At 44.9% G+C, this 15,031-nt stretch overlaps 2 protein-coding genes across 2 annotated transcripts; one reads left to right on the top strand and one right to left on the bottom strand.

Annotated features, from left to right (window-relative positions):
• Positions 1–503: 503 nt before the first annotated feature.
• Positions 504–11,875, bottom strand: TSPO (translocator protein). The gene is made up of 4 exons (XM_054399760.1): positions 11,863–11,875; positions 5,781–5,981; positions 2,116–2,254; positions 504–1,253 (listed from the first exon to the last, which is right to left on the bottom strand). The coding sequence occupies exons 2-4, from the start codon at positions 5,966–5,968 to the stop codon at positions 1,077–1,079; spliced, it is 504 nt and encodes a 167-aa protein (XP_054255735.1). The 5' UTR covers positions 5,969–5,981; positions 11,863–11,875; the 3' UTR covers positions 504–1,076.
• A 275-nt stretch (positions 11,876–12,150) lies between these two features.
• Positions 12,151–14,342, top strand: MCAT (malonyl-CoA-acyl carrier protein transacylase). Its single transcript, XM_054399679.1, has 4 exons — positions 12,151–12,594; positions 12,800–12,887; positions 13,171–13,388; positions 13,674–14,342. Exons 1-4 carry the CDS (start codon positions 12,151–12,153, stop codon positions 14,094–14,096), a joined length of 1,173 nt encoding a protein of 390 aa, XP_054255654.1. The 3' UTR covers positions 14,097–14,342.
• The last annotated feature ends 689 nt before the right edge of the window (positions 14,343–15,031 follow it).

The raw sequence follows: 15,031 nt of genomic DNA, 5'->3' as shown, positions 1-15,031 counted from the left end.
CAAGATCTGGTCAGGGACATGAAGGTTGGGGGCAGCCTTAGCCATAGTGACCATGACATTGTGGAGTTCAGTATGCAGTGAGGAAGAAGTAGGGCAAAAGTAGGATTGCAGCCCAGGATTTATTGAGGACTAACTTTGTCCTTTTCAAAGACCTACTTGGAGGAATCGCATGGCAAAAGGGTTAAACTACATGACCTCTAGAGGTCCCTTCCAGCCTCAACTGTTTTATGATTCTATGTTAGTGATGTTTCTCCAGTGTTGCTCCCAGTGCCTCAGAGGTGTGTGCAGGGGGGCTGATAAATATTTGGTCCTTCTCAGTTTCTGACCAGGTGCTATGATTTTCCTGTTTGACCTCACCTACTGCAGTGGTGAGAAGAGATGAAGGGGCTATCTTTGAGGCTTAGAGCATTATGTGGCCTTCAGTATTTTTCTGCTGAAAAACCATTTAAAGCCAATAAAAACAGAGGAACAAAGTTAGTAAGTTTACATGTAGTTTAATGCCTTTAGCCGAAACTAGATTGATTGCACAATGCTTCAGAGTGGGAAGGCACACACTGTGAAAAAGATCTTGTCTTAAACATTCCAGAGTTCAGTGACCAGAAAACAAATACCTGGCAGCTTTAGTGGGACACATCATAGCACTGAAGCACTGTGTCTAGTGGCAGACATGAAAGATTCAGGCTACAATAATGCCTACCCCTCTTAGGAGCAGCATTCTGGAAGCTGTGTTAATATATGTCTGGATTTCTTCCTCTGAGCATAATCAGGCTGGGAGTTATGCTTAGTTCTAGTAATAGTTAAAATGCTGTTGTCATATAAAAGACAATGCTGTAATACTGAAAAAAAACAGCTTTTTAATCACCACTGTCTTTTGCTTTGCTATAAAACCCAGTCAGGCATACACCCCTTTGTGACTCACCTAGTAAAGGCATATATATTTCAAACAAGTACTGCTTTGTCAACTTGTAATTAGCAGACTAATGGTGTAAGTAGTTCAGCTAAAAAGAGAGGCTGTAACTTTATTTAGAAAATTCTTCTGGAGGAAAAAAAAAATTAAAATCTCAACTGAAAATTGTTTATTCAGCTTGTTTCTTGCTGCCATTGTCCTTCCAGATACGGTAGTTGAGGGCAGAAGCCATAGTTAGCCAAGCTAAATAAGGAACCATCAAATAAGCTGCTGTTTTGTTGATCTTAGACCAGGAAGCAGTTGTAGCTGTTGCTGTACCAGTTGTGAGCAAGAGAGTCACCAAACCCTGAAACACAGGAAGGTGGTTAGTGCTGTTTGCATTTTCCTAGCTAGAAAGCCTTTGTGTGGCTATTTTCACTTAGCTCTAGCACTTGTTGGATCCCTCTGTGAGTTGAATCCTTCTCAGAAAACCAGCCAGGAAAAAAAAAGATATATTTTTGTTGACTTATGAGTCGATTCTTCTCATAAAACAATGGAACAGTGACAAGAAAGGGCATTGCAGCTATGGGAGCAGGAGAGGGAAAATAAAACCCCTCCCACACAATACCCTCTTTTTTTCTGACAGTGGGAAGTGTTATTTTGACTACACACCCTGGGTGAATTTGAGCAAGTCACTTAGCTAAGTTAACTTCAACAGTCTTTTTATATCATAGATGCTGCTTGAAAAGACAAGGTGTGAATGAATCAATATGGATTGCAGTCTTCCACTTGCACATATATTTATAGAAACAGGCAAATATCTTGTATTGTTATTAATGATTTTTATTTTTAAGGCAAGCTATTACTCTTCAGACTGCAGAAAATTAGTCTTGGCACCTGAGCAACGTTATCATAAATTTCTTATCACTGCTGCTACCCAGAGAGACCTAGGAACTCAAGTAAGGAGTAAATATTCACTTTTTCTAGTCACATAAAGCTCTTAATAAAAGGAGGCAGAAAGAGCTTCTTGAAATCTAGACATTTAAGGATGTTGTAGATATGTAAATTCTCTCAGGTGGCTGCTGGTATGCATTAAAGAGAAGTTTAGAAAACTTCTGCAAGCCATGTTGTGTACTCGGGGAGAAAAGATGACAACACAAAGCCTCAGTCGTAGAACCTCATAAATGACAGCAGAAGCCTATGGTTAAAAAACTTACTTTTCCACTTACCCATCCCATTTTTTGAGCTCCAAAAAATACTGGAGTCCATGCCCAGTTTAATGCCAGCTGCCCTGCATACAGACCCAGAGGAACCACTGACTTTTCATTGAAGCCTCCTAATTCCTTCCACACCAGGTAGGAGCCATATCTGGAGAAAGCAAATGGAAGGTACAATTCAGTATGCTGGTTCAGAGGCTACCACACACTCTTGATTGAATGAAGTTACTTCAGAGCTGGGGTCTAGATTCATTTGGAAAAGCTAATACCTGAGCACTACTTGGCAGAGCAACTGATAGCACAGGGCTGATTACCTGCTGCCAATAGTAATATGGAGAGAGAAAAAATCCCTTATCCTGTCAAAGCACTCACCTGTAGGCACAGAGGAGCAGATGACCTACTGCGTTTTGCAGAGAATGGCATGCTGAAACAGAAGCCATTCTAAGATGCAAGAGTAAAAGGTACGTCTCTAAATTGTGAAGAAATTGCTGATTTTGGTACTGGGAGATAGTGCTTTAAAATAATTTGAACAACCTTTTAAAATGGATGAAATATAAAATGGGAATTGAGGTGGGAATGGGCAAAATGAATGACATCCCAAAGCACAGGTGAGTATGATTATGGATGGTGTTAGAGCAGGAGCAACCCTATAGTCACATATCAGAAGGGAGGAGTGGATGGGAAAAATCACGATTTTAAGACTTGTGTAAGAATTAACCACAAGGAGCATCCAGCACCCTTTCTGTCTGTGGGATCCTGGCTATCGAAAGATCTTTCAAAATGTTTTGAAGATACTTGAAAATATCTTGATGCCACAGAAGAACAGTCCATTGAAGGGATCCAAGAACGTATGCTGCTGAAGACAGGAATTCTTGGGATATGGGAGATTTACTGAGGTAAAGTTTATTTTTGCACTGAAGGAGCCTGATTAGAATGGGGAGCATTCATCACCTAAGACTGTATCTTCTGCTCTTGTCTGACTTTCCCTTTAGACATTAGCTAGATTTCAATCCAGATTGACTGCACAGACATTCCAGGTAGCTACAGTAGAATGCCAACATCTGGAATTACAACCTCCTTTTGGAATTGGTAAGTGAATACTGATTCCATCCCTGTAGGAAAGTAAACTGGTGTGTGCACTGTGCTGGACAGCAGAGACTTGTTTGTATTTCTGCTGAAAGTGGAGCAGAAATGGAACCCAACTTACAAGCATTTTTTTCAAAAGAGACAAACATCCATAGGAGTAATTGCAAGGAGTTTGTCTTCATATATAGGTCATACAAGAAGGAGTTTCTTTTTTCTTTTCAGCCCAGTTAGTGACTGTCCTGAGCTAACACAGTCTGCCCTCACAAGTGCCTCCCCAATAGAACCCCACCATGAACTGTGCAAACCAAAGGCAGAACAAAAAGGACTGAACCTCAGCTCTGTTGCTCTGTGCCACTTGGTGGGCTGGGGGGCATAGGGTCAGGGTTCACAGCTAGGGCTGAAGTGGACTCTCCATCCCACTTTTTCATGTCCTGCCCTTGGTCACATAAGCAAAACCAGAGAACATGTTGTGGTGTGTGCTTCCCAGATGCTCTCTCTTGGACAGGGAGACACCTGCTTCTAATAGCTGAAACACAGGCTGCATGTGAGGAGCAGGATATGTTCTGAAGGGAGGTTGTAGCCAGGAGGGGGTTGGTCTCTTCTCCCAGGCAACCAGCAGCAGAACAAGAGGACACAGTCTCAAGCTGCGCCAGGGGAGGTTTAGGCTGGAGGTGAGGAGAAAGTTCTTCCCAGAGAGAGTGGTTGGCCATTGGAATGTGCTGCCCAGGGAGGTGGTGGAGTCACCATCCCTGGAGGTGTTCAAGAGGGGATTGGACGTGGCACTTGGTGCCATGGTTTAGATAGGCATGAGGTTTAGGGTGACAGGTTGGACTCGATGATCTTTGAGGTCTCTTCCAGCCTTCTTGATTCTATGATTTGGTCAATCCTTGGGGACTGTCCCCCCACAGCTGAAATGCAGGCCTGTACATTAGAAGAGAGGCTTCCTCCATACTGCCGGAGCAGGGTAACCACTTCATCCACTGCTTGTCCTGGGCCATCTTTTACAACCCAGGATATTATTGCCAGTGAGCTGCATATGATGGTGGTGCACTTCCTAAGAACTTTCTCCACATGGTGGTGTGCATAGGACCTCACCTGGGTCTGTAGGCTGAGAATTGTCATTTGTGTCATTATAGAGCAGTTCCAACACAGCTAGTTTCCTCAGGTATTTTATGTCTTTTCCATGGTGATCCATCTTCCCAGATGACCCATCATATCTTCCTTGACAGCGTAGCTATCCCTTATACCTGCTAGAAGTCATCTCCAGAGGGTGAGGGTTTGGACTGTTTTTCTGACAACCTGGTCAATGCTCCTTTCCCCAGACAGGGATCCCAACTGCTTGGCTTCCCTGCCTTCTAATTCCAAACTACTGGCTCCACTATCCCAGCACTGGAGCAGCCAGGTGACAATGGACTCACTTGGATGGCAGCCATAGATCCTTCTGTATATCCTACAGTTCACCCGGGACTAAAGATCAAGTGATTACCTCTGGTTCTTCCTCTTGTTCCCATGATGGTCCTGTTTTATCCTTACAACAGGACAGCTGTTTTCCTTGTGCACTTCTCTTTTGGTATAGGGGTGACCAACACTGGCACCAGCTGGCACTCTGGCACAGCATCTGTGCCTGCTGGTCTGTTTGTAGGCCCAGAGACCTCCCTTTCTTCCTGCTCTGTATGCTGAAGAGCACTGAGAAGAGATCAATAAGTATGGGCCAGGCTGCCACACATAGCAGTGGTTTGTATCACAGGAATTTCCAGGCTGACAACATCCTCTTTGCAAACACATTACAGCTTATCAGGATTTTGCTCTTCCTTGGGGGTAAATTGCAAAGCCAGGGTTGATGACTCAAACACCTCTCTGGGCAGCCCATTCCAATGTCTGGCCACTCTTCCTGTGAAAAAATTCTTCCTAATGTAAACATTCCCTGTTGCAGCTTGAGGCTGTTCCCTCTTGTTCTATCACTAATTACCTGTGAGAAGAAAAGAGCACCAGCCTCTCTACAATGTCCTTTCAGGTAGCTGTAGAGAGCCAGGAGGTCTGCCCTCAGCCTCTTCTTTTTCAAACTAAACAGCCCCAGCTCCTTCAATTGCTCTTCATCAGATTTATTCTCCAGGCCTTGTGATTCCTTTTCATTTGCCAGTAATTGCTGGGGTGGCAGGTATTTTAATTAAATAAGGAGACAGTAGATGGCTTCAAATAGAGTTTAACAGCCTGGCAGTTTGAAAGGAAATGTATATTTTGATTTTAACTTCTTTTAACTGCATTCTGTTAGAACAGTTCTATGCCAATCCCTTCCCTCCCCCTTTATTTTAATTTTTCTAAAACTGCTGAAGGACATTCATAGAAGCAATCCCAGATCTGTCTTGTTCCCCTGCTGCCAGGTTGGCAGGTCTTGCCCTCATAATGAAAGAGGAAAGCAAATCAATGACAGCTTTTCAAACTCCTGCTTTTGATGCAGCTATTTGTCAAGGCAGCTTGACACAGTTTCTTAACAAACATACAGCCACAGGAGCACAACAGCAGTTCCCTGGTCCAGCATTATACCATAAGCAACTCTGAGATAAGCACCTTAATGGGATACAAAAACATACCCCATAAATGTATAGAGAGTTCCCCAAACAGGAGCAAACACCCAGTTAGGCGGACACCAGGATGGCTTCTGTAGAGATTCATACCACACTGGGATTTTCTGTTTGGTTATCCTGCTTCCTAAAACTCCTCCTGCATGGGGCAGGAGTGTGAAGCCCACTGCTGGGGCCCAGGCTGGTACCACGTCCATTGAGACAGCGAATCTGAAACAAGCCAAAGCATGCTGATTGACAGAGCAATTTTTAAATGCAACTACAAAAGGAATTCCATTTTTAGCAGATTTTTAAAATATACACGTGCATAGAATCTGATCCACAGCCTAGTCTTGTCAGTTACAAGGTAACAGCAGAAATTAATGGATCCTGTAGCAGATTGACTGAACAATACTCACCCTCATAAAGGAACCTATGATTTATGAGGGGGGTGAGATGAATGAGGCTTTTACTTCCCTTTTAGTTTTGTGCACCAAAGATTTAAGTAGGTAAAATTCAGTAAACATCCTCACACAGAGGAATAAAGCAATTTGATATTACATGACCTACACTTTGAAGAAGGAAAAAAAAAAAAAAACCTACAACACAAAAACAGGCACTAAGAAGTGTGTATTTCTGTATTTACCTAAAATGCCCATTCACTCATTGAAACAGCTAGTCAGGAGTAAGAACACATTATGTGCTTTCTTGTGCTCATACAAAATAATTAGATATATTGTGTTGCGTTTTTAGCTTCCAAACGGTGCTGAGGGTGCTCAATGGCTAGTAAGAGCAATTTAACTTGGTAGCAGACACTTGAGAAGCTGCCTCAGAACATAAACAGCAGGGAGGACAAGGAGGAGGTACTTAAATGGTGTTTTGCTAAAGAATGAAGGAGTGGATCCATGAGTACACTTGTGGCTCCTTCATGAGACATTCAATTAGTAGTTAACAAACCCATGAAGTGTAGTGGAGTAAATTTGCCTGCCAAAGTTAAGACTAAGTAATGCCTTGTTCTGGTAGGCTGCAATAAGTAAGCAAGCAAGGAAAGAAGGTAGCAGACTAAACATTCAAAACCTCAAATAAAAACGAATGAAAGGAAAAACCAAGCAGGGAAGAATTCCAAACTAAGGCTGGGGAAAAGAAGTGGGAGAACAGTGTGCTAGTCTGTGGGAATAGTATCAGTTAGCTGGGTGGAGAAGGGCCCACAAGGAAGGGATGAAAAATCCTCATCACTCCACGCTGTTGTCACTGCTGCTGTACTTCCTGCCTAATGGGTTCTACTTGCTGATTACTAGGGAGTGCCTTAAATGGAGCAAAGGATTGAACATGTTCTCCTACACCTAGATCTGTATTGTGACCTTCCTGAGGGAGCAGGCAGACAGCTGCAGTATATGCTACTTGTCACCTGTGCAGGCAGCATGACAGGCTCTGCTTGTACTAGGATATGTGCAGGAGCAACAAGGTGTAATGGGAGCAAGCACAATGGTTGCCTTTTGGTTGCCTTCACATAAGTCATTCCCAAAGGTTAAATTAGAAATTTAAAGCTCTCACTAATTCTTAACCTTGTCACTTTTGCTTTGCCTCCAGAAGGAACAGTAGGATTAGTTCTCTGCACACCTCCACTGTGGCTCTCAAATGCTAATTTAGATTTTTTTTTAAAGTGATAAACAAGGACCCAGAGGGTTTTATGCTTTATTTGGATGTAACAATATTGGGGTGGTTTCCTGCAGGTATTAAGCAATTGGACTTTGTCAGCTACCTCCCCAGGAAAGAAACTCTGATTCTGCAAACTGAAATTGCTAAATACTCAACGCTATCAAACTGGAAAAATACTGCTCTGCTGCAGTCATTAGTGAATACATGACGCAGCAATGCCACTGTCCCACTGAGAGTTGGAGGAAAAATGCTCAAATAATGCTTAAACAACAAGAGAAAGAAAATTGGGCAGGTAGACAGAAATAGAGAAAGCACGAAGCAAAGAAACAGGGAAAGTGAGGCTGTGTATGAACAGGAAAGGGGAAGAAATGTGATTGTGTGTGAACATGGTGGCTTGAACTGAGGGTTGGTGTCCCAGTCTTGTTACTGCTAATTACATAACGTGTTTCCCAATTGTATTTCTTTAGACTTCCCAAACATGAGAAAACACTCTTTTGCCTACTACCAAGAAAAAAATAAGTGCAAGTTGAGAATGTGCTGCTATACTCAGCTTAGTAGACCACAGCTGTCCATCAGAAGTGGGAATTCCTGTATTTTAATTCCAAGAAATGCAGTACTAGTATCCATTTCCCACAAAACCCAGTAGCTAACTCAGGGAGCAGCAATAGTTGATTTGGAAGAAGTCAAGTCCATCTTCCTCTGATCATGAGAGCTGGGGCATTCAGTCATCTGTGCAGTATGAGGCCTGTGCCACATTTACAGAATGCCCAGTACACTTTTTTGTCCTAGTTTCAGCTGGGGCAGTTCACTTGCTTTCTAATAGCAAGCACAGTGCTGTGTTTTGGATTCAGTGTGAGAATAATGTTGCTAACACAGGCATGGTTTAGTTGTTGCTAAGTTGTGCTTATCCTTACTTAAGGATTTTTCAGTTTTTCATGCTCTGCCAGCGAGCAGGTACACAAGAAGCTGGAAGGGCACACAGTGAGGACAGCTGGCCTGAACTAGACAAAGGGATGTTCCATACCATAAAATATGCTGAGTATATAAACTGGACGCTTGGGCATTGGTGGTGAGAACTTGCACTGTGCATCACTTGTCTTTTCTCGGGTTTTATTTCTCCTCCTTTTTGTTATCTTCTTTTTCACAACAATTACTATTATTATTTTTGTTACATTTCATTTTAGTTATTAGACTGTTGTTACCTTGATCCATGAGTTTTCCCTTTTTTTTGCAATTCTCCTCCTCATCCCAGATGGCAGAGGGAAGAAGTCCACAAACAGCTCTGTCATGGTTAGTCGCTGGCTGGGGTTAAACCACACCACTAACACAACCTCCCCAGCTGCACCTATATTACACAACCTAGAAATAATTGCCACTCTCTGCATCATATCCCAGCTACACTTCAGGGTAAGATCTGGTTGCACAATATTCTGGCATCCTGATTTTCATACTGAAGAAACTGAGATGTTTATGGATGATAGCTGCCAAGTGCCAAGCAGCTATCAGCCTCTAAGAACCACCACACTTGGAAGTCTTTTCTTCCCAAACACTCTTAGCTTGTTTATTTCTGTTTCCACTTCTTATCTTTGCCCTGCAACATTTTCTTCATTGTCCTATCCATTTTCCCTTTAGCCCTAGTCTGACTTCAGACAGTTTTGAGCAATGCAGTGAGGGCTGCAGCAGGACAGTTCATTTACAAAAATGTTAAAATAAATTTTCTAGGTATTCAAAATGTCTGACTTGCCCAAAGCTGGTTTCAATAAAGCAGGGAGGAAAAGACCAATATTACAAGTTGCTGCCTAATGGGATTCTGTCTTTCTGCAGGTTATTTCTCTATGGTGCTGTAACATGCAGGAAAAACAAACAGAAGCTTTCTGTGTCCTCTTTCTGGAAAAAAAGACTGAGCACCCAAAAAAAAAATGGATGCGATGTGCTATTGGTGAGACTAGATGTGTCATGACAGAAGAGGTGACTTGCTTCAGCCTGATGAAAATTTGACTAAGCCACTTCTTTGCTTGAAGCATCTCTCTAAAAAGCAGGTGGGTCCCTTCTCCAGGCACTCCCAGAGAGAGAAAGGAAGGAAAGGAGTGAGGGAGGGTAGAAAGAAAACTATTTTCATTGCATCTTACTATATTCCTGTGTTGATAAAACCTCTGACTAATCCCTTTCCTGTGCGACTTAGTGCCCCAATCACATGGGGCTTAAATTATAGTTTTTGCACTAAAACCAGAGAGGAAAAGATCTCAGAAAGGCTAAATCACGCCCATGCAGTTCTGGGGCTTAAAGGCCACACTGTTTTGAGGTAGAATGACAAATCTGTGAACAAAGCTATTGAAGGGTGAAGTGTCCCAAGACATAAACTCTCTCTCTCATCCTCTACAGTATATTTTTTGGAGGGCAGATAAAATTTTACCCAGTTCTGAGAGGCACCATGCAAGTCTTCCCTGGAGAAAAACAGGCTTCTTCCTGAGATAGCTGTTTGAAGAATTCAGGGGTGCATACTTAATTTGTACTGATAAACCATTTCTGCATGTTGTGGCTTTAACTCCTAGGAAACCACAACACTAACAACCACAATGCAGCTACTACAAAAGAGAAGTCTTGACTTTGTTTGTCTAATCTCAAATGACACATTAAAACCAATAATATGTATTACATAAATGCAATATAATTTTCTAACAAGTAAGTATATACTATATGTTTATAATAGGTATTTATAACTGAAAATTAAAAGTTTGATATTTATTTAAGGAGATAATGCAAGGTGTACTCATTAGGTTTAAAGACACCAAGTCTCACTCCCCAGGTTACACTCCTTCTAAAATGGCAGAGCACAAGCTGTGCAAATGTATCTATTATTTATGGAAGATTCACGTGCAGGGAACAGAAATCTACACTAGAACAGACTTTACAGGTGCTAATTTGCCATTTACTGCTCAGCCTCTTTTAATTTTACCTGTGTATGTTTGTATAAAAATCCTCTGCACACAGCACAGTTTAAAGACCAAACATCCCTTTGCCTACTTTCCTTACAAACAGCTGTCCAGCCATTCTTCTCAATTGTCCAACCACCTGGAACGTGCTGTCTGTATCTATTCTTTAAAAAAATGGAGTTTCTCTTGTTTTTTTTTTTTTTTCCCTGTTGAACACAGTCAGGCCTGGAAACTTGCCAGCTATTCTCTTTGAACAGAGTAAAACATAATGGAAGCATCACATCCAAGGGATGCTTTAACAGCAGTGGGATGTTCATGGGGTATCACCAGTGGTAAGTCTCAAGTGTTTATAAGTGGTCTGCAGCCTTTGTGGTGAGCCAAAGATAACATGGGAGTGCCGAGATGCACTTACAGCCACAACATTGTCACATGGGCTGCTGAGGTGGTCTGCAGGAACCAGACTCTGCCCTAGGCTTTGTCTCTGGAAGTGCAAAACTTGAAGATTACAACTATGATCCTTTCCAGGGCTTGATGGGCATCTGATAAGGTGAACTCTTAATCCAGTGGCCTACATGGAAAGAGGCACCCCTTCCTGTTAGAGCTCGTATGGCAGGTGGTAATAAGTGTGCCTAAAAGCTCTTGTGCACAAGCTAAGCACAACAGGAGTCACAGTTATTGTCAGAATTCTTGTTGAGGTACTAACACTGTTGGCCCAGCTGATAAATTGCCACTTGGCATCTCCTCTCATCTTAGCACAAGAAGTATCACCACTTGCATTACTTGTAGAGGCAGCCATGGAGTGGGCTCTAGTGACAGAGAGATTAGATAGATAGATAGATAGATAGATAGATAGATAGATAGATAGATAGATAAGACCAACACTCACCTCGCTACAACTTCCTTGCAGGGAGTTGTAAAGAGGGAGGTCTCCAATGAGAAGTCTGACTCACTGCTTGATACTGTTTCATAACCTTAAGTAAAGCAAAGTTATTGCTGCACAACTGCAACTTTGGCACGGCAGATTCCACTTTCTCAAAAAATATAATCTTACCATTGGATACTCCAATTAGTGAAATGCATTTAGGGCCGATTTATAGGCATTGCAAAGCAAAAACCCAACAAGTCCTTTCTTTCACCCTTAGAGAAACGACTGATTTTGAGCGAGTCACAGTGATGCTGAGATAAAATACCTTTAGTTACAACAGCAGCCTGGAACAATCCTTACTCCAGCACACAGGGCAAACGTGGAAAACTCACATGCAAAACCAAAATAAGCTTCCTGGGTTTTTAACAAAGCAAAGCAAAACCCGAAATCCCGGGACCGACACGCAGTCCGTGCTTGCCTGGCTAAATTCCCCTGTGCCCGGAAGTTGCAGTCCCGCTTCGGCCCCGCCAGCGCCAATGCAAAAGGCGGCAGCGGGGACTCGACGCTTCTCGGGCGGCGTCTCCTTCCAGACCCCGCGCCCTGTCCCGATCTAGCCCATGAGGGACCCGCTGGCCCGGAGCAGCGCCAGAGTTACCTTCCGTTCCGTGATGCCGCCGCGCCTCCTGTTCCGTGAAGCGGTAGGCCCCGCCCCGGGCTCGCCTCAGGGAGGAGCTCCGGCACCGGGCGGGGCGGCGGGGCGCGGGACGGGCCTAGGGCGCGAGCACCGGGACAGGCCGAGCGACCGAACGACGTCCCTCCCTCCCTCTGCCTTCTTCCCTCCTTCTCGGAGCCTGGCGGTAGGGGCGGGGGTGGTTGTCAGTGAGGGCCGCCCGGTTCCCGTGGCAACGCGGGGCGCGGCGGCGCAGGCGGCCGGGCGGCGGCCATGGGCAGCTGGGCCGCGGCGACATGGCGGCTTGGTGGCTGCAGCGTGCGCGGCGGCCTCCGCGACGTACCGCGGCGGTGGGGCAGCTCCCACATCGGCGGTGGGGACCAGGCGGCGACCCTGAGCGACTTGTTGCAGAGTTCGGTGGAGGCCGAGGAGCGGGGCGCGGCGGCGGCGATGCGGGAGCGACAGTCTCCCCGGGAGGGCACGGTGCTGCTCTTCCCCGGGCAGGGCAGCCAGTTCGTGGGGATGGGCCGCGGGCTGCTGCAGTACCCCGGCGTGCGGGACATGTACCGCCTGGCCGAGAAGGTGCTGGGCTACGACCTGCTCTCCCTCTGCCTGGAGGGGCCGCCGGACGAGCTGGACCGCACCCAGCACTGCCAGCCCGCCGTATTCGTCGCCTCCCTGGCCGCCGTGGAGAAGCTCAACCACCAGCAGCCTAAAGTGAGGGGGGAGCCGCGGCGGGGAACGTGAAGGTGGAGGCCGGGCTGGGCGGCCGCCTGGGCCTTTGGTCCTGCCGGGAGGCTGTGACACCACTCCCCAACGGCCTCGGCGGTCCCGGGTGGGGGGACGAGGAAGACGGCGAGACGGGGCTCGGCGGCGTGTTGGGAGGCATCTGATGTTTCGCCTCGGGTCTGTGTCTCTACAGGTGGTGGAGAGGTGCGTGGCGGCGGCGGGGTACAGCGTGGGAGAGTTCGCGGCGCTGGTCTTCGCTGGAGCCCTGGGTTTTGCCGAAGGTGCCCGGGGAATGTGATGAACCCCTCCTTTAGTGGGATATCCCACCCCATGCTTCTTCCAAAGCATTGCCTGTTACCACTGCGTCCCTCCCGCCTTTTTTTTTAATTTTAATTAGAGGATAAATTTTACGTCCACTTTTCATTTTAATACGTGTAATACAGCATTAAAAGCATTGACGTTTCATGAGAGTAAATAACCGCCCTTTATTGCGTGCAGAAGCGAGGCGCCTTTCATGATTTCTGGAGGCTTATCTTTACCCAGCATTTCTGTTTCTCTCCTTAGCGCTGTACGCGGTGAAAGTGCGCGCTGAAGCCATGCAAAAGGCGTCGGAAGCTGTCCCCAGCGGAATGCTGTCGGTTATCGGTCGGCGAGAGGCAAATTACAAATTTGCCTGCTTGGAAGCCCGTAGACACTGTGAATCGCTGGGTATAGAAAACCCCGTATGTGAAATTTCAAACTATTTGTTTCCAGACAGCAGAGTCATTGCAGGACACTTACAGGTATTGCTTCAGACTAACTCTCCCTTCAGTTCAGTTTAAAATTTCACTTTTAAAAGCTTGTACTTTGCACTACCGCGTGGAAGTTACGTACGGCCTTAGTTTGTCCAGACTGAAGTATTTGATCTGTGGGTTGCTGGTTTTTGGGTTTTTTTTCCAGCATCTGCTCAGTTGTTGGGTAGGCAAAGGAATCCCTTTATCATGCTAGGGCTGATGAGGTGATTCTTGTGGGGTGACTGAGTACACCTTTGGTCGTGCAAAATTCTCACTTCTCTCTCTCTTTTATAGGCTTTGGAATTTTTGCAGGAGAATGCCAGAAAATATTATTTTACACGTACAAAAATGCTTCCGGTCAGTGGGGCTTTTCATACCAGACTTATGGAACCAGCAGTAGAGCCATTGGCTGAAGTCCTAAAATCGATTGAGATTCAGAAACCACTGGTCTCTGTCTATTCCAATGTTGATGGTAAAAAGTACATGCACTCAAAGCACATTCAGAAGCTGTTAGTGAAGCAGGTGGTTTCACCTGTGTTGTGGGAACAGACCATGCATTCTGTGTATGAAAGAAAGCAAGGAACGGAATTTCCTTACACATATGAAGTGGGGCCCGGGAAGCACCTAGGAGCTGTTCTCAAAAAGTGTAATTTAAAGGCCTGGAAACAATATAATCATGTAGATGCTTTGGAAGATGAGGAAACAAGAGATGCCTGAGCAGCCTTTTGAGAAAAATCCATGCAACTTGTTATTTCTCTGTCTTAAGAGTGCTCACAAAAAAGGGAGTCTTAAACACTTGTGGCTTCTTGTGATGAGAAGAGCACTGTGTGAGTAATCTCAAAGAACTTTTTTCCTTCCCTGTATGCTTCAGGTGTGGAGGGGGAGAGCAAAGTCTGGCTTTTTTGTCTGTGTTGGGACTGCAAAAACTGCCAATAAACATGCATAGCCACGTGTTTGGCCTCAATCCTGCAAACAACTTCCCCTCTTTTTTTTTTCTTTAAAAGAAAATGGGGGTTTGGGTATTGCTTCAAGTTGAAGTAAGTAGTTTTGTCAGTCTGACACGAGGGTCTTCTGTGTGGATACAGGAGTGGAATGAAGCTGTTGTCTTTGGGTTGTGGAGGCTTCTATGCTGGGCTTCAAGGGCACGTTTGGAGAAGCTATCCAGTTGGTACAGCTTTTGGCATGTTGATAAGCCCATGTTCTAATTCAGCTGACTTGTGGGACATACACCTGTGTAAAAGTCATTTATTTTGTGTCTGTATTGCCAAGTAGCAGCCAGGTAAGGCTGAAGATGTTATTAGGAGCACAGTTTTCTTAAGGTTTAAATCCTAAATAACCGATAAAGCTTTTCTTGATACTTTTAATGCTGTGGAGTGCATGATGGATTCACCTGTAGTCCACATGTGGAAGTAATTTTTTTTCATTTGTCCAGTGCTGTGCTGCTTGTGCTAAGCCACACGGAAGAATAAATGATGCACTGAATGAAAAAGCTTAGCAAAATTCCCAGCCTCCCCACAGGTGCAGGGCTTTTGCCATCCCTGACAAAGCCTCTGAGGCTGTGCCGGCTGAAATGAATTTTCTTGTTGGAAGCGAAAAACAGCAGTGCTGGAAACTTCATGGAAAAATCTTCTCAGGGCTGCCTTTGTCTAGGG

The sequence above is a fragment of the Indicator indicator genome, chromosome 3 (assembly GCF_027791375.1).
Source record: "Indicator indicator isolate 239-I01 chromosome 3, UM_Iind_1.1, whole genome shotgun sequence".
Lineage (NCBI taxonomy): Eukaryota > Metazoa > Chordata > Aves > Piciformes > Indicatoridae > Indicator > Indicator indicator.
Note: the sequence above shows the minus strand (reverse complement) of the source record. Positions and strands in the feature narration are given on the sequence as shown.

Coding starts and splice junctions, on each gene's coding strand:
- TSPO (XM_054399760.1), bottom strand. CDS start 5,968: ATGGACGTGGTACCAGCCTGGGCCCCAGCAGTGGGCTTCACACTCCTG. Junction 2,255..5,780: donor ACTCTCTATACATTTATGGG/GTATGTTTTTGT, acceptor TGCTTTCTCCAG/ATATGGCTCCTACCTGGTGT. Junction 1,254..2,115: donor GAGCTCAAAAAATGGGATGG/GTAAGTGGAAAA, acceptor CCTGTGTTTCAG/GGTTTGGTGACTCTCTTGCT.
- MCAT (XM_054399679.1), top strand. CDS start 12,151: ATGGGCAGCTGGGCCGCGGCGACATGGCGGCTTGGTGGCTGCAGCGTG. Junction 12,888..13,170: donor AGCCCTGGGTTTTGCCGAAG/GTGCCCGGGGAA, acceptor TTCTCTCCTTAG/CGCTGTACGCGGTGAAAGTG. Junction 13,389..13,673: donor TCATTGCAGGACACTTACAG/GTATTGCTTCAG, acceptor TCTCTTTTATAG/GCTTTGGAATTTTTGCAGGA.